General features: G+C 41.6%; 1 protein-coding gene across 1 annotated transcript; it reads right to left on the bottom strand.

Annotated features, from left to right (window-relative positions):
- Positions 1-1,955: 1,955 nt before the first annotated feature.
- Positions 1,956-17,634, bottom strand: CHST9 (carbohydrate sulfotransferase 9). Its single transcript, XM_034996285.1, has 3 exons — positions 17,535-17,634; positions 15,279-15,373; positions 1,956-3,172 (listed from the first exon to the last, which is right to left on the bottom strand). Exons 1-3 carry the CDS (start codon positions 17,632-17,634, stop codon positions 2,081-2,083), a joined length of 1,287 nt encoding a protein of 428 aa, XP_034852176.1. The 3' UTR covers positions 1,956-2,080.
- Between the last annotated feature and the right edge of the window lie 633 nt (positions 17,635-18,267).

Genomic DNA, 18,267 nt, shown 5'->3' with positions numbered 1-18,267 from the left:
TTTGTGTGTGTGTGTATATTCCACATATATATTCCATCCTCATAAGTGCAGTAGAAATGCTAATAAGAGAAAGATAGGATACTTGTTTCCATTTTTTCTTCCAAAGTTATGAAAAGAAGGTGTTTTTTTTTTCGTTCCTTATAAGGTTTTAGGAATAACATTGAGAAAATTTCTTCTATAATTCATAGCAGATTCCATCAAACACTAGTTTTTTTGTTTTTTTTTTTTTTGTAGTTTAGGAATAAAATTTCAGGCTTCTTGGCATAGTTTATATTCCCTCTCTTCCTCCATAAAAAGATAATTTCAATGTCTCCAAGTTACAAGGAGTCTACTCTACATGGTTAGGCAACATTTAAATTATACGATTTAGATTACTCTAGAGTAAAACTCCTTAAAAACAGAGAGCACAGCCTAAGTGTATGGTCTAGAGGCAAGAGTAAATGGAGTGGAAAGTAGTAAAAGGTTGGCTTAAAAGTCTTAATACTTATGATCTGGGAGCCCGCTGCAGTTACGTACTCATTGGGAGACACAGACGGGACAAGGTAGGTATGTGTTGAGGGAAGCAATTTATGAATACTCAGCCATGAAATGGAAAATCAGAATGAAATAAGTACAACTGTAACTAGCTTGGTCTATTAATATTTAAATATTAATAACTACTTTTTTCTGAGAGACATTACCGAATATTTACTGACGAGCAGCAATGATCGCTTGGGAAGAAGAACATGTTCAAGAGCTGCATTTAAACAAGGTTTGAATGACATGTGGTTTTCTTAACTCAAGGTAATAGTCAACCAATTAAAATAAATTCCCCATCCAAATGTGTCTTCAAATTTAGGGTCTGTTGGAAAAAATTTCCAAAATGCATTACAACTTTTGATAAGGGTGACACCTGGTCCTATTTTCCAAAAACTTGATTTAATACATGAATGCAGTGGTATCTGACTGTGTTAGTATAGAATATTTAAACTTAAAAACAAAATACCTTAATTTGTTTATGCATAAGCCTATTAAAAATGTTTCTAGGGGCTCTTGTTTTGTTTATTCTCTAGAATATAACCTATCTTTGAAGTGGTATATGAGTTTTTAAAAAGTCATTCCCAAGCTAAGTAATTAGACTGGAAACAAAAGCTATTCTTAGAGCACATTCCACATAGAAAGCTACGCACATGATGCTTTGATTCAAATAATATTCTTATAAAACTTTGTTATTGTTTGAGGCCTATATTCAGAGTGGCAACTTTTGTTTTTGATGATTATTCCATCCTGAAACAATTTCCCCCCTGCCCAATTAAGCCAGAATTAGGAGCACATTTATATCTGATGAGGCTTAAACTTCTCAACCGCCTGTTTCAGAAGAGAAGACCTTTAGTGGTTATGTTCATTATGTCTCTGCACAGAGGGCTCAAAAGAAAACAGAATCAATTCCCTTAAGTTTTTCTGGAAGAGGAAAGTTGTTTTTGTTGCTTTGATCTTAGCATGTTGTGCATTTTTTTATTGGCTGTTGAATATAAAAAGCCATAGCCTCATCTGGTTTTTCTGCTATATTCTCATATTGTAAATCACATATGCCTTCCAATCTAAAGTTAAATGCCTAGTCCAAAATATTATTTCAAAATTGGTTTATCATAGAAAGATTTCCAGGGTGTCAGAAAACTCTCCAATGTTCAAATAGTATGTCATAGACTGCTAAAAATATATCCATGCATTTTAGACAACAAATTTCAGGATGTAGACATGTACTCATGCTATTTTAGATCCTTTTTCCTATCATTGCAAGAGGCTGTTGAAGCTAATGTAGCAGCTGGCTAGGTTATTGCTTCTATAATATAACCCATAATGCAAAAGCAGCTATTTCCCAAACATTTTAGAGCAAGTCAAGTTGTTTACACATCTCTGTAAGGTAATTTTCCTATAAATTTGTGCCAATTGGTGTCATACTATTTGGGAAAAATTCATTAAATCGAGACAGCTACACTTAGTTTAATTCTCTCTCACACGGAGAATTGTAGGAAAATTACAGTTAGCTGATTGGAGGCCATCATGGAGTAAATACAGGGTTTTAGAAAAAGAATGCAAACTACAAAAATGGAGTTGTATAATTAAACATCAAATAGTCCAAGTAATAGAAGTCATAGATTAATTGTCTCTCAGTTCTAGTCAGATCCTTTAAATATTGTCTCACGACCTGAGCATTGGTTCTTTCATCGGAAGAGTGCCTATCCTTAAAGTGTGGAAATTTGAGCCCTTTTGGAGCGCCCACGAGCTGTAAAAAGTAATTGGCGTCTTCTTCCAAAGTTTCGAATTTCCCTACAAAATCATAGTTGATCAAACACGGAGAGCAGAGTTTGCTGACCTTTTCCCAGTGAATGTCCATTCCTACGGGACGGTGGGAATCCAGCAAATAGTGGACAAACTCTTTGAATTTGACTCCTGATCCATTATTTAGTGCCTCTTCACAGGCGTTTGGCCGGTATTTCTTTATAATCGCCTTCCCAAATACCGGATGGTAATAGCTATTGGGGTGTTCAAATTTGTCCCTAAATGCAGACACCAACCTTTCCATGGGATCACGAACAAAAACAGCTTTGGTGTAGGTGTTCAAACGAGTATATACCCCTTTTAAGTCAAAGCTATCTAGTTTTTTCAAATGCTTCCCGTAGTGAACAGCATCATGGGAGATGTTGTATGCAGAGGAGGCCAACCCACTTAGTACCATCAGAATTCTCTTCCAGTTGGAGCAGCCAGCCTTGGGCACTTCACAATATAAGATTTTGTGTTTATCTTCCACATAGATCCTGGATACCATATGAAAAAGATGTGACTGAGGACGACTCACGCCACCATATTTCTTGCAAAACTCCTGAAGGAAAGACCTGCGTGTCTCCTGGGCCACATCTGTTTCCTTCCATCTGTTGTCTTTGACTAAACTTTTGTTTAAAGGGCGGATGTCCAATGGCCATTTCCTCTCGCTGAACTTCTTAAAAACGATCCTAGTTCCTTCATGTTTTTCACTTAGCTTAATTGTTGGTGGCCCTGTGGTCTTAGCCAAAGCTCTATCCTCTCCTTGTGAGTGGCTAGTCTTCCTTAAGACCCTAGTTGGCCTCTCAGAGTTGAGCAGAAGATTTTCTTTTTTTCCCTTGGGCTCCTCAGTTACGTGGAACTCGGGGTTCTGTTAAAATGGAGAAGGAGAAATGTTGAAAGCATATTCACAAACCTGGGTATACAAGAATCGTAACATATTTGTTTTATTTATTTATTTATTTATTTATTTATTTATTTATTTTAAGATTTTATTTATTTATTTGACAGAGAACAAGACAGTGAGAGAGAGAACACCCAGCAGGGGGAGAGGGAGAGGGAGAAGCAGGCTCCCCGCTGAGCAGGGAACCCGATGTGGGGCTCGATCCCAGGACTCCGGGATCATGACCTGAGCCGAAGGCAGACGCTTAACGACTGAGCCACCCAGGCGCCCCTCGTAACATATTTGTTTTAGAATACTATCGAGGAGAGCACATTTCATGTAAGCTGCCAAAACAATTTAGCAAAGCATGCTGAATATACATTCTTAGTAAGTTTCTTCAGAGAAAATATAACAATGAAAATGGTATCCATGCTTCATTCTGAACCAAAGTTTCACATTTTATATTATATATATTTGGATTACTTACATGTTATCATTCATTTAATGTTAATGTGCTGCATTACATTAATAGATTTTCTCATGCTAAATTATCTGAATGTTATTGGGATAAAACTACTAGTATTGATTTGAGTCTATGATCATAGTAAATCAGTTATTGTTTTTGTACTATCTTTGTTATCTGTGGTTATCAATTATATAACCTTCCAAAATGTGCGTGTGCGCATGTGCACACATACACACACACACACACATATATATATACACACACACACACACGCACAGAGTAAACACAAGATGGAAAGGAGAGTGTCCTGAATTTTCATCTTAGCTTTGCCTGTAACACAATAGAATGTACTCCATCGTCCTGTAGGTCAATAAATCTTGAGCTATTTGGGAGCATATTACCTTCAAGCAATGATTTATTTAGTGCACTAGATGTAGATATAAAATGCAGCTGTATTTGGATTGAAATTTTTTTGTTGTTTTTGGGATATTCTGTAAACACAGAAGAGCTCAAAGTCATAAATTACAACTTAAAATTGTAGCAAGGCTAAATATAAAATCCTCATGACCATTTCAGTTTTCTAAGCACTTGCAAAAAGAGATATTTTTTCCCTTGGAAAATGATTTATTTTATAAAATTCATTTATCGTAATACCTTAATAACTATAATCATACAATTTCATTCATGTATGAAACCTTTCCTCCTTCCCAAGTAAAGAATGATTAGGGAATCCAGAAAAGTTTATTTGATACCCTGCTATACAAAATGAAAAGTAGAACAAGAATTTAGTTCTTTTGTCAGTGGGATGAATCAGCCTACCTACCATTTACTGTTCGTCTGACTACATCCTTCCTACAGCTCTTGCAATGACTGCATAAGGGAAGACACAGAAGACAAGATTTACAAGATGGTGTCCTCTCAGGGTTAAAAATTGTAAGGAGTTTGGCTTTTACTCTGGGTAAACTAGAGAGCCATTGAAGGGCTCTGAGCAGAGAAGTAACATGATCTTACTTAGACTTGAAAAGGATGGTTGAGGAGAAGACTGGCCTAGAGATATACCTATAGAATTGTCAGCATGTTACTGGAAAACTAATGAATAAATGATGTGCTGTGGGAATAATGCATGGGGCTACCAGCCTAGTGGTGAAGGGAGTGGTGGGGAAAGTTTCTTAGAGGTTATCTATCTATCTATCTATCTCTCTATCTATCTATCTATCTATCTGTTATCTATCTATCATCTATCATCTGTCTATCTATCTATCATCTATCTATCGTCCAACCCTCCAGTTAACCACTGTATCCCCAGTGTCTAGAATGGTCGATAGCCTATAATAATTGCTCTCACATATTTGTTGAATGAATAAATGGAATTAAGTCTTCCCGATTGATTAGGAGTATCCTAGCAAATTGAGCAAAAGAGCAGAGAAATAAAGCACTGTGGATGGGAGCCACCTCCAGGCATTATGGTCCTTCTACTAGCTGAGCTTTAAGTGGGGTGGGGTGGGGATGGGGAGTGCTTTTTTCTAGTGCAAGATTGTGTGAGTAACCCCTCATCACCATACACCAGCTTAGGTAGCCACATAAACCAGCTGTCCAAATCTTCCTTAGCATTGAGCCAAAAGGGACCTGATCCCAGGGCCCTGGGATCATGACCTGAGCTGAAGGCAGATGCTTAACAAACTTGAGCCACCCAGGGGTCCGGACCACCGTGCTTTTAACTGAAGTGTTCTTAATTGCACGTAGACCTCTGCCACCTCCATCATCTCTCTGACCACCATCCTCTAACCTTCCTGCTCATCGTTACTTCCAGTTTTGCAATACTCTGACCACTTCTCACTATGTTACTCAAGCTCTTAGCAGCCAGCAAGCCTGGTTCTTCTCTTCACTCTCAGAAAATCACCTCTGTGGGGAGGCGTTCCCTGTCTACCTTCTCTAAATTATGTTCTCCTCTGAGATTCTCTCCCATATAAGGTTCCTCCCATATAAGGAATGCTACTTATTTTCCTCGGCATTTACTGCAACATGAAATGATTTTATTTACTTACTTCTGTGTTGTCTCCTCCCATTCCCAGCTCTATTGCAGTAGAATATGACTGCAGAGGTCTTATCTTTTTTGTTCTCTGTTGGATCTCTGGTACCTAGCATGTTGCCTGACACATTGAAAATGATCAGTAAATAATTGTTCGATGGGTAAATGGGATTTTTTAAAAAACCAGAGGTGGATTCTCTATGTCAAAAGTTTCAAGATGCAGTAAAAAATGAATCTGTACATCTCTCTAGTAACAGGATTTATTTACACAATTATATTACACTTCTACCAGCCTTTATACCATATTTAATTAAATAAAAAATAAATTTACGAAAAAGTCTATCATGGTGTTCTTGCCAGTGTCAGCTTATGGTCTTTATAAACTTCTCCTAAACATTGATAGTGGTTATACCTTGATTGTATCATGATTATGATTTCTTCTTCTTTTTAAATTAATTAATTAATTAATTTTTCTTCTTCTTCCTTTTTAAATCAAAGAGACTAGTGTCAGCTTGTTTGTCATTTCAAATAGGAAAAATAGCGGGGTATGATGACTCCCTGCACATAACCAAGACGTCCTTCTCGTGTACACAAAATCAGAGTTGTGCATGCACAAATAGTCACTTTAAAATACAAATCATTTTTACTTGGGATATTTTAGATTTTCTTGAAATACCAAATGGAAGGAGAAATTCAGCTTCTGTTCAATGACTACTACACATTTAAAAATCAGGTGGTACCTCAGACTATGGTGTTCAGAAATTTTACATTTTCATTTATATTGGAGAGCAATGACTGAGGAAAAAGATTGTCATGAAAATAGAAGTTTCGGGGTGCCTGGGTGGCTCAGTCGTTAAGCGTCTGCCTTTGGCTCAGGTCATGATCCCAGGGTCCTGGGATTGAGCCCTGCATCGGGCTCCCTGCTCTGTGGGAAGCCTGCTTCTCCTTCTCCCACTCCCCCTGATTGTGTTCCCTCTCTCACTATGTCTCTCTGTCAAATAAATAAATAAGTAAATAAATAAAATCTTTAAAAAAAAGGAAAGAAAATAGAAGTTTCTTTTGCTTTCTTTTTTTTCTTTTTTATTATGTTATGTTAATCACCATACATTACATCATTAGTTTTTGATGTAGTGCTCCATGATTCATTATTTGCATATAACACCCAGTGCTCCATGCAGAACACGCCCTCTTTAATACCCATCACCAGGCTAACCCATCCCCCCAACCCCCTCCCCTCTAGAACCGTCAGTTTGTTTTTCAGAGTCCATCGTCTCTCATAGTTCATCTCCCCCTCTGATTCCCCCCCTTCATTCTTCCCCTCCTGCTATCTTCTTCTTCTTCTTCTTCTTTTTTTTTAACATATAATGTATTATTTGTTTCAGAGGTACATCTTTTGCTTTATTTCTTGTGGTAAATGCAATTTTAATTTAATGATGGGCTTCCACACAATTGTTTTATAACCTTGTCGGAGAAAAAGTGTTAATCGAAAGGTCAAGGTTAACTTGGATAAATACCTGACCAATTCTTGTCACGGTGCTGAAAATCTGTATTCAAACAAATCTTTGGCAGAAGAGAACACAAATAAAATAGTTACACACAGAGCCGCTCATGCTAAAGTAGGCATGGAGGGCTTGGAGTCCTACCTGCCTGCCAAATCAGATTGGTTCAAAGTCACTCCCTGCTGCCTGGGAATGTCTGGAGGCTCGCCAGCAATCTGCCTCCCAGCCTCGCTGTGGACACATGGAAGCAGAATCTCTGTGGTGGGGCTCCGGACTCTAAGGTAAACAAGCTCCCCACGCACTTTGCCGGCAGTAATGGCATTTGAGGGACCACTCAACTAGAGTATGGCAAATGGAAGTAAGAAAGTAAGAGTTCGTCTCATACCACCCAGGAGGGAAAGACATCAAATGTGGTGGGTGTGAATATTTTAGTTAAGTGGAAATAAATAGTCTGCTGAGGGTGGGGATGGCTCATCAGCCCTCATACAGACCAGATGGAAGTCCATGTTTCCCAAGCTACTTGCTAATGGCTGGTTTGGCTAGGGAGATAACTGCATGAGGGAAAGGCTCATTGCTCATAAATGAGACTTCAACCTCCTATTAGTTTATTGAGTACTAGTTAGTTTTTTTTTTTTTTTTTTTTTTAAAGATTTTGTTTATTTATTTGACAGAGAGAGACACAGCCAGAGAGGGAACACAAGCAGGGGGAGTGGGAGAGGGAGAAGCAGGCTTCCTTCTGAGCAGGGAGCCCGATGCGGGGCTCGATCCCAGGACCCTGGGATCATGACCTGAGCCGAAGGCAGACGCTTAACGACTGAGCCACCCAGGCGCCCCGAGTACTAGTTAGTTTCCTCAGGTCTGACTAAATCAAGGGATGGGCTAAGGTTAATTCTAAGTAATGACACCCCAGGAGGCTTCTTGTGGGACGGCCATTAGACCTTCTCCTAGCGCCACTATCTCACCATCCCCTCACCTTATAAAAACCATTCCTAGGGTGTGGTGGCCTCCCTCCCCACCCCCATCCCAACTCCATTTCCTTCAATCACAGCAAAGGCTTTCCATGACTGAGGGGTTTGGATTACAAAAATTGAGATTAATGGCATTTTATTTATTATTTTTTCTTAAGTTTTTTATTTTAATTGCAATACAGTTAACATACAGTGTCATATTAGTTTCAGGTGTTCAATATAGTGATTCAACAATTCTATACATTACTCAGTGCTCACATGAGAGGTATACTCTTAATCCCCATCACGTATTTATCCTTCCCTGACCCACCTCCCCTCTGGTAACCATCAGTGTGTTCTCTATAGTTAAGAGTCCATTTTTTGGTTTCTCTCCCCCCCACTTTATTCATTTGTTTTGTTTCTTAAATTCCACATATGAGTGAAATTTACAAATGAATGAAATCGTAGAGTGTCTGTCTTTCTCTGACTGACTTAATTTCACTTAGCACTATACCCTCTAGATCTATCCACGTCATTGCCACTTCTTTTTTATGGCTGAGTAATGTGTGTGTGTGTGTGCGTGTGTGTGTGTATGTGTATATACACACACCACATCTTCTTTATCCATTCATCAGTCGATGGACACTTGGGCTGCTTCCATAATTTGGCTATGAGATGATGTTATTTTAAATTTGAAGCTTATACTAATGGATTTCCACCACCGTCATCTTCATGCTGATCACAATAACAACAGTAATAAAAAGAGTAGGCTCTTCCATCCCCATCTTACTTCAGGACACCTCATTCTGCTTGTCCCCAAAGCAAATGTCTATCTTGTTCCTTTTCAAAGTGGTTCCTCCTGTGCTTTTTTCTATTTCTGAAATGGTTCTATTGCATTCTGGCCACCCACTCACAAAATCTGAGAGATGGTTTAACAATCAGAAAGTAAATTGGTTAATTTACATCTCATAATGCCTCCTAAAAATCTTTTTCATTTATTATCTCTTAATTGGGTATTCTTAGTATCCTACTAATTGGTCTCCCTGAAAATTATTGCCAAATAAGTCTTCCTAAAACATTTTACTTTTCATCCCTTAAAATCTGGAACGGGCTCAACTACATATAAACCCAAGTCCGGATTCCTTGGCTGGCGTCGGCAGCCTGTCACCACCAGGCTTGTCACTCTGTGCTCTGCTCCTGTCTTGACACATACTGTCTTCTACTTGCTTCCACTGGGCTCTCACCACCCTCCACTCTTGTTCCCCTTTGCTTGGGACTTTTCAAATCTCCCAGGCTGATAGAAAATCCTGCTCTCCCCCTGAAAACCACACACGACTCCAGCAAGGGATTCTACTCTCTTCAAAACATTAGCATTTCGTCTGTACCACCTGTGAAAGAAGTTATTTTATTCCAGCTCACATTGTTGTTTGATTTTCTCATTGGGAAAACTCTTTCAGCCACAGCTAAATCGTACACCAATGCAGAAAGCTATAGTTTTCCACAAATACCTTTGAAGAATGGATATGCTTTCCAAGTTAGTTAAAAGATAGATCACTTCAGATGAAAAAAGTGAGTATTCAAAGGAATCTAATAGAAAAAAAAATGTGGCCTATTCATGAACCCTGCAGTAAATCTGAAAGCTTTGTTTTTAGACCTTAAAGCCTCTGTTTCCATATGGCTCCTCTGTACATCGACATTAATTGTTCTTTCTCTGTCCCTCTAAACTCACTGAGGGCCTACCACTCATTAGGCACAGGGCTAGATGCCCAGGATGGTGGGCTGGATAAGAAATGTGATCCTTGCCCACATGGGGCTGATATTCTTATAGGGAAAAAGACCCTAAGCAAATAATTACACAATTAATTAATCTATTAATTACCACAGTGGCAAAGCCTCAGCAGCATGCTAATGGAGGCTGGGGGGGAGCAGAAGTGGGACAGCAGGGTATAAAGACAAGTCTTACCTGGTTTGAGTGTTAAATCTTTTGTTGAGCACCTTTTATTTTACCCTGCTTAGTTGTTATAGTTGGTTGTTTAGCTGACTATCTCTCCCACTTATTTTAAGTTTATTAAAGGTCAGCGTGCAGTGTTATAAATCTGTGGAACCTCCACTAGCACCTAGAGTAGTTTCTTGAATAAACCTATGCTTTGAATTTAATTGAAGTAAAGAGCAATATCATTCCTATACTTCCCTTTTTCAGGCAATTAACTCACATTGGCTTTATGCAACTGACAAGTATTATACTTCTGTAACATTTGATCTGCTATTGTGCTATTATGTAACTAAAGGACTTTGATCATTCATCCATCACACATATATTGAACTACTACTATATGCTGTGTTTGGCATTGTATAAACAAAGATAAAATAGATAAACTTTATGGCCCCTTGAGGAGGTCAACGTTTAATTGGGCTGATAAAAATAAGCAGTTTATGAAAAAAATGTGGTAATTGCCGTAATGAAAGGATACATAGGGTATTGGGGAACAGAGACAAGAGTCCTTAGTTTGAAGAAATTTTGGGGGGCTGCCTGGGATGAATCTGGGAGGATACTGGGGAGTTGGTAGGTCAACAAGCCAGGGATGGGAAGGACTATACAAGGGGACAATGAGAAGACACTTGGGGGACCAGATGCAGATAAGAGGGAGAAGCAGTTGAGGTTGGGATTGACTCCTCATGCCCATATAAAGAGTTGAGACTTTACCATGTAGATGACAGGGATTTTCCATAAGGCAGGGACTTAGAAGGAACATTCTAGCAGCAGTGGGGAGGTGCAGCTGGGGGCAAGCAGATCGAGATGTAGAAGACAACTGTGACAGTTCATCAAGAATTCTCAGGACAGGAACCAAGACAACGAGGTAAGAATGCAGAAAAAGGGAATTATTTGAAGTAAATTTAGGAAATTGGCCAGACTGTAAGAGTGGAAGAGTGGGGGCAGAAGAAGTGTAAGGAATGCCTCCCCATTTCCCAGAGAGGGAGTAGCAGGTGCCATGGGAGGCAATGGGGTGGGTGTGGGTATTCACCACCTTCCGTTTTGGACCTTTTGAGTTGGAGGTGCCCTTGAGAAGTAGGGGTGTTGGTATTAGGACTCCAGAGCTGGGTGTACAGATTTGGGAGTTGTTGGCTGGGGGAGGTGTTGAGTGGATTCCTGGGCCCCGACGGCGCTTCTTGGAGCCAGACATAATGAATGCAACGTCTGCCGGGTTTGAGAGCCTGCCACGTGCCAGAGCTGTACCACACCACCCATCGCTAAGGTCACCTTCCACTTCCATGCTACAGGTGAAGAAATGGAGCCTCAGAAACATGAAGTAACTCATTTAAGGCACACAGCCTGAGGAAAAGGGACATTGCAGGAGCCCAGTTTCTCTTCTGAGTTCAGAGTGTCCACAGTGCCTGTGTCTGTTGTGGGCCTTTGCAGGCAATTAACAGTTACATTTGATGATGATAATATTGGTGATTAGATGTGCCCCTTCCTATCACTGAGTTTTGACATTTTTCTAGTTTAATTATGTAATACGACTTCTATTTATTTATTTAAATATTTTATTTATTTATTTGACAGAGAGAGAGAGGGCAAGAGCGCGCACAAACAGAGGGAGCAGCAGAGGGAGAGGGAGAAGCAGGCTCCCTGTTGAGCAGAGACCCCCCCCTCCCCCGACTCGGGGCTCGATCCCAGGACCCTGGGACCATGACCTGAGCCGAAGGCAGACGCTTAACTGACTGGGCCACCCAGGCATTTTAGTGATGTATCTTTTGTGATTTATCTTCTATCTAGATTTGAGTGCAGTTAGATTTCTTCATACCCCCATGAAGCCCTAGTTATTTCTAGTGGTTAATAAGGGTGATATGGCAGTGGGTGGGATGCTTGAAAGCGGGTCCCTTCTGAGGGTGCAGACCAGTGTGTCTCTGTCTGGTCCCTCTGTGCCACAGCTGTTCCTCTCAAATCTTAGCCCAAGGGCTTCAGAAACTTATTACTTAGTTATGAGGTTATGAGAGGGGTGAAGACCGGCTACATTTCCACCAGGACCCTGGGACAACGGGGGAGGAGTGTGAGCATACAGTCCTAATACGCAACGCCATCAGCCCTGTCTCCTCCCATTCTCATATCCCGCTCTTCGGTCCTCAGTTATTCATTGAACAAACATTTCCTGAGCACTTACTGGGTGCCAGGCCCTGGGCTGCATTTTGGAGGCAAGTCATAGTTGGTTCCTGCTCTTATGGGGCAGCCTTGGGGGCAGGAGAGGGGAGGGAGATACAGAAAAGAAAACCAAGAATTACCACACTTAGGACAGGTGGCAAGACAGGAAGGAGGTATACTAGAAGAGCATAAAAATGGGGCATTTAATCCCAGCTTGGAGGGTGGGGAGGGTTTCTTGGAGAAAGTGTGTGTCATGTAAAATCATCTCCGTTTCCTGTTTCTGTGACTTATTTCCTCTCTCTAGAATATTCTTCTTCATTTTGTTTGCCTAGTTAAAAGGCCAGGGGAATGGAGCAAGCTAATTTAACCACTGCATCAACCCCAAAACGAGATATGGATATGTTCATTTTATAGATGAAGGACTCGAAGCTCAGGGAGTTTACATAACCAGCCCAAGTTAACACAGCTACTGCGAATGCTGTGCTTCCAACCTCGGTCTTACTCCTTTGTGGCTTTTTTTTTTTTTTTTTCCAGCTGCATCATACATCAAGCAATTTACTCCCTGTTTAATGTCCGTTTAATGAATTGATGTCAGTAAAGCATAAAGCATATGTCTGTCACATGACAGGATGATAGTTGAGACCTGGGATTTTTGAGTCATGTGGACCTGGTTTGGTGGCCCCTATTTCTTTCATTTTCTATCAGAGCAAACCTGGCTACCCTATTTTAGTTCTAAGCTTCAGTCTCCTTGTCTCTAAAATGGGGATAATAATAGCATCTACCTTGCAGCATAGTTGATTGATAGGAAATGTGTGTAGAATGCTTAACACAAAGTATGTTTTCTATAAATATTAGGTATTTTTATTGATTTATTCCTTAAATATTTATGAGCATCTCTATGTGACAAGCATTTTCTAGGTGAACATGAATGCTTTTCCTTTGCTTTTTAAATCTTTTTCTCCTCTTCTCACTTAAAACACAACAAAGTGAAGAGTCGGTACATGCTCAATGGGGATAAAGCTGAGTGGAAGAAAGAAGGCAGAAGACAATTGAGAGACAGAAACGGGAAAGAAAAAAAAATCAGTGGGAGTGGTGATAAAGACAATGAAAGAAAACAGAAGAAAAGAAAGCACACCTACAGTCCCAGGAAGAAATAATGAACACTTGAAGCTGGGGGGTGGGGGGGGGGAGAGAGAAACTAGTGACTTTTAGTTCTCTCTCAGCTGCCACCTTCAAATCATTTAAGCTGCTTGAACACAAAACAACAGTTTCAGTAGTGAGGCTATTCAAGCTGGTCCAACAAGCTCATTTCTATAAGTCACTTTGGATGCAAGGACTGAAATTCTAATTTCATTTGTCAGTCCTTTCAATTTTGGATTTAACTCCTTTCTCTCTCTTTTCTTCCCCCTTAAAACCAAAGAAACGTAAAAGATGAGCACTGAGGATGTAGTGCAATGTCAACATCAAGGGGGAAGTTTCTACTGAGAATAGTGCTGTTCTTTCGTTTGGCAAGACCAGCAGAACCTGAAAACAGACATAACCTCAATGTATGTACGTAGATAGGTCTTCTGTCCAAGGAGTCCATTGTGCTTTTAGAGATTGATCTTTTAATTTTTCTTCTAAGTTTTCTTGAGAAAAATGAGGCTTTTGTTTTCAAATTTATGGATAAATAAAAATACTTGTGTAATACTTTGCCCAAGGTCACCCTGTGGAGTCAGTGGAGGAGTCAAGAACACAGTCCAGTTCTCCACCTCCATCCCAGGAAGAATGAGCAGAGCACTTTGCTTTTTAAAGAAACTCAAAACTGTAATGAGGCGCTGCAGCAGGATAATGTGAAATCCATTCCGAATGTTTGCTCCTCACAATGTTCTCTCCGGGGTGTGCCTGCACATGTCCCGTGGGGAGGAGAGTGACAAATACAGTTAAAGATATTTGCAATAAAAGAAGGAGACAAGTGGATGTTGCACTGCAAGGATTTTGATATTTCACTGGAACTGTAGATATCTAACTGATTTGGAATAGGGCTCTTTAATATCTCCAAGTTGGTGTTGAGTTTTCTAAAAATTAGTAATTGTCAACCAGCTGCCCATCCCCTTGCATTGAAGATGAACAACAACAAGGGTGTGTATATCTCAGAGGGTTCTGGAAGAGACATGGGGGAGGCAACCTTGACTCTGACACTTCTTCTAGAGAATGCAGTTGCTAGACAGTTCTTGCTCTTGTTTTCAGAGGTGTAATGGGGAAGAGGGAGCCTGCTGCCCTGGGTTGGACTATCTATGTGTAAAGTTTCCTCTCTTCCTCCCTCCATTCCTCCCTTCCTTCCTTCCTCCCTCCATTCCTTCCTTCCTTCCTTTTTCTTTCTTTCTTCTTCCTTCCTTTTTCTTTCTTCTTTCCTTCTTTCCTTCTTTCTCTTTCTTTCTTTCTTTTTCTTTCTTTCTTTCTTTCTTTTTCTTTCTTTCTCTTTCTTTCTTTCTCTCGTTAGAGGTATGGATTAGCAAGGAAGGGAAATGAATCCATGAGATGATACTGGAATTGGGGACCAACTCAGGGTGGACCAGGGGGCCAGGAAGGGCCAGAGCCCTGGGTCATCAGTGGAGGAGGAGGCTGGGCTGCTTCCATAGGATGGAGATGTAAGTGCAAGAGAGAAGAAAGCCGTTGTGAGGCCAGGAACATGGTGGCTGGACAGATCCACGAAGTATAAAGAACATTTAATTTTGAGTCAGATCAGGCTCTCCACCTATTATTGGGTGATTTTAGGTCAGTGTCTTTATTTGTGTTTCCCTGGGAGCAGACCTTGAGTCAAAGATTTGAGGCAAGTGGCTAATTTGGAGTTGATTCTAGCAAATACTTGTAGGAGAAAAGGAAAGTAAGGTAGGGAAGAGACGGCAGAGAGGATGGGGTGAATTTTCAAGAAAGTTAGCACAGTAGGAACTGGATTTCAGTTCCACTGGGGAAACTTTCAGAGCTCCAGAGTTATCCCACCAAATCCCAACAGCCATGGTTGGAGGCTCCTACAGGGAAGAGGTCTGGCAATTCTAGCCTGCTCTGCAGGAAGCCAGGGTGAACTCCTTCAGGCAGTGAGTCGCAGGTGTTGGTAGTCAGCTGGAAGTCTGGCCAAAATGCAAGGAAATATTAAGAGATGAGAGGATATTGCAAAGGCAGAGCCAGGGTTGTTACAGGAAGTCAATTAACATTCTGGGTCTGTTTTCCCATTTTTAAAGTGAGAATCCTAATGTTTGTTCTTGGCCATGTTGAAATGGAAGTGATGGCATATTGGCTGGCATCCAGGATCCCAAACACCATGCTCTTTGGAAGTGTCACTTGCCCTTTGGAAATATGCATGGCGTGAGTTTGTGTACATATGTATAAAATAAGGCCGAGAAAAGGAACCCCTTATGGAATCTCGTCCTAGTGACCTGAACTAGACTACACAGATTTGTAAGAATTCTCTTGCCCAGAGCAGGCAGTCCTATGACATAGAACCAACTTTGAGCAAAAAAGCCTCTTTGGACCCATTTACCCAAGGCCATCCTAAAATCTTAGCCCTCTGATTCTGACACTCTGGTGGCAGCAAAAAAAGGAGTCTTTTTGAGAATGTATTAGATAAATGCAGCTTCGAAGTGCCTAGTACAGTGTCCGACATACAGTAGGTTTCTCCAAAATGTTAACACATCCTTTCTCTGTGCCTTTCTTCTCTGGTTTTCCCTTGACACCGGGCATCTCATGCAGAAGGACTGCCTTCCCAGCTCCAGGCTGAAATGACCAGAGCAACAGGCTCTAATCCTGTACGAAGAGGTGGGGGTGGACACTAAGTAGGAGTGAGCACCAGCTTTCAGGGCAGCTGATCCGTAGGCCATCTGGCAGCCAGTGGGAAACTTTGGAGCAATCGTTTCAGCTCAGGTGTGTGGACAGTGACTAGCTAAGTCCATGAATCCATCTCCTCTCTTGGTTGTAGACTGGAAAACACGGAGAGCTTTGGCTCGTTATTGGTAAAGAGAGAAAAAAAATAACATCAGCCTTAAAGAGATGCAGGGTCCAAGAGAATAGCTGCGTCAAGGCAATGGCAGAGGCGAGGGCGTCGGCGTGGGCGAGAACTCAGTCCCAAGGAGTGGCGCATACTCGAGGGCCTATTTCGTTCCCATCCATTGCCTACCAGTCCAAAGCCACCTGAGCTCTGGGAAAGGCCACGCTGTGAGAGCCACAGTGACGCTGGTGGGAACACATTCCATTTGTCTTATTTGGTTAAGCATCTGCCAGTCCCAGATCAGATGTGCCTGTGTCAGCACCTTTGAGCGACACACAGGCCCCCCTGGCTTACTTGCCTGCATATTTGACAACTCAGCTTTACCCAAGGCTGCCTCCCCAAAGCCTGGCCCAACCCTCTCAGTCCAGAGCAGGCCCCTCAGACTTCAGTGCTCCCGGGGCTTACCTGGGCCCTGTACTAAGAAGAGAGAGTTGCCTTAGGCACCAGATCAGGGCAGGGCGATCCTGCGGCCACGCTGACTGGGGTTTCCTTAGGGGATTTCAGCGTGAGAAGGAATGCCAAGGGAGAAAGTAAGACATAAACTCACAGCAAAGGAGAAGGACAGAGAGGCAAGGGGCAGTAGAGTGAGTTACGAGATGAGGGCATCAGAAGGAACAGATCTCTACCGAAACAAAGTGATGATCAAAATGCTTATTTGTAGGTCTTGTCTCTTCATGCATTCAATTTTATCAATTTTATCTTAACGGTATTATTTTAATCTAAATTTTGAAGCTTTTTGCGTTCTCCAAAATGAGCTGTTTCTCCTGAAGGTCATTCTACTTGATTCAAGATGTCACGGAAACGTCTATGAAGAAGCATCAATGGCCCTGGCCATGGAATCTCCTTTGGGTCTCACTTTCTTCGCAATGCCAGGTATGAGTGGCACTGGTCCTGATCCCAGTGCCTGGGAGTCTTCAGTGTCTGTACAACCTCGTTCCCCAGAGCTGGTGTAGAATGAGCTCCTAGTGGACATGGGAGGATCACAGAGAGGCACCTGCCATCTGTAGCCCAGCCTTGGTAAGTGCGAATGGGACTCTGGCCAAGGTGGGTGGTGGTGCTGGGGGTCATCCAACCCTTTCCATTGCTTTCTTTAGGCAAAGTCCAAGTCCTGGGAAGCAGCATATGCCTGGGGAAATGCTTCTTCCACCACCCATTACGTACTAGTCCAAAGCTACTTAAGCCCTGGGAACAACAATGCCAAGTGGGAGGGGAGGGCTCGTGTTGATATCCAACCACAATTCTCTTACATCCAGTCACTGATGGACAGGATTTTCTGTCTGACCTATTTATAGAGGCACTGATATCATCAAGCCAGCAAGCATAATTCTCTGAAGGTCCTTCAGACATGGCGTCATCACCTCCCTTGCCTCACTAGAATTCTGTAATCTGCTCCTTGGAAGGAACAAACACATCTCAGCGTACCTTGCTCAGAAATAATATCACAGCTTGTTGATTCCATTTACTCCCCACACAAGGGAAAACTGTGCACAACCGGGGGGAAGGAAGTGTCAGGCTCCACACAGGGGATTTTCTTAAGGTCTCCCATAACTGAAGGCCATTGGTAACTAGCCTATAGCCAGCATGGTAACTGAAAGTGGATGGATTTGAGCATCATCCACCTGTGAACACCAAAGACAAGACTTGAACTTCTAGATCAGTTCTCAGACCGATGGGAAAACCCTCTTGCCTCACCTGTGACTCATGATCCATCCACTGAGATTCCTAGGATCAGAGCATGCTCCCTCCTGAGCGAAGAGGGGCAGATTGATACTAAATGGCAGGGGAGGGTCAGCTTGCCTGTCTTGACCCCTGCCAGGGCTCCAGTCCCCTTTAAAGTTAAAGGAAAGCTCCTGGGCCGAGGCCATAGGGAAAGGATGAGTGGTGAGAGTGGGTGTTGGATGAATATACACACGTTGCTTAACGTGCAATTGTCAATTACTATTAATTACACCAGTACTTTTCTACCAAATCAACCGCACT

The sequence above is a fragment of the Mirounga leonina genome, unplaced genomic scaffold (assembly GCF_011800145.1).
Source record: "Mirounga leonina isolate KUSES-001 unplaced genomic scaffold, KU_Mleo_1.0 Mir_93, whole genome shotgun sequence".
Lineage (NCBI taxonomy): Eukaryota > Metazoa > Chordata > Mammalia > Carnivora > Phocidae > Mirounga > Mirounga leonina.
The sequence above is the reverse complement of the archived record's forward strand: the minus strand, read 5'-3'. Positions and strand labels throughout refer to the sequence as shown.

Excerpts from the sequence above, each read along its gene's own strand:
- CHST9 (XM_034996285.1), bottom strand. The coding sequence starts at position 17,634 with ATGTCTGAAGGACCTTCAGAGAATTATGCTTGCTGGCTTGATGATATC. Across the intron at positions 15,374-17,534 it reads CTGTCCATCAGTGACTGGAT|ACTTCCAGCTGACTACCAAC; the intron begins GTAAGAGAATTG and ends CATTTTGGCCAG. Across the intron at positions 3,173-15,278 it reads AATTGCCAGACCTCTTCCCT|AACCCCGAGTTCCACGTAAC; the intron begins GTAGGAGCCTCC and ends CCATTTTAACAG.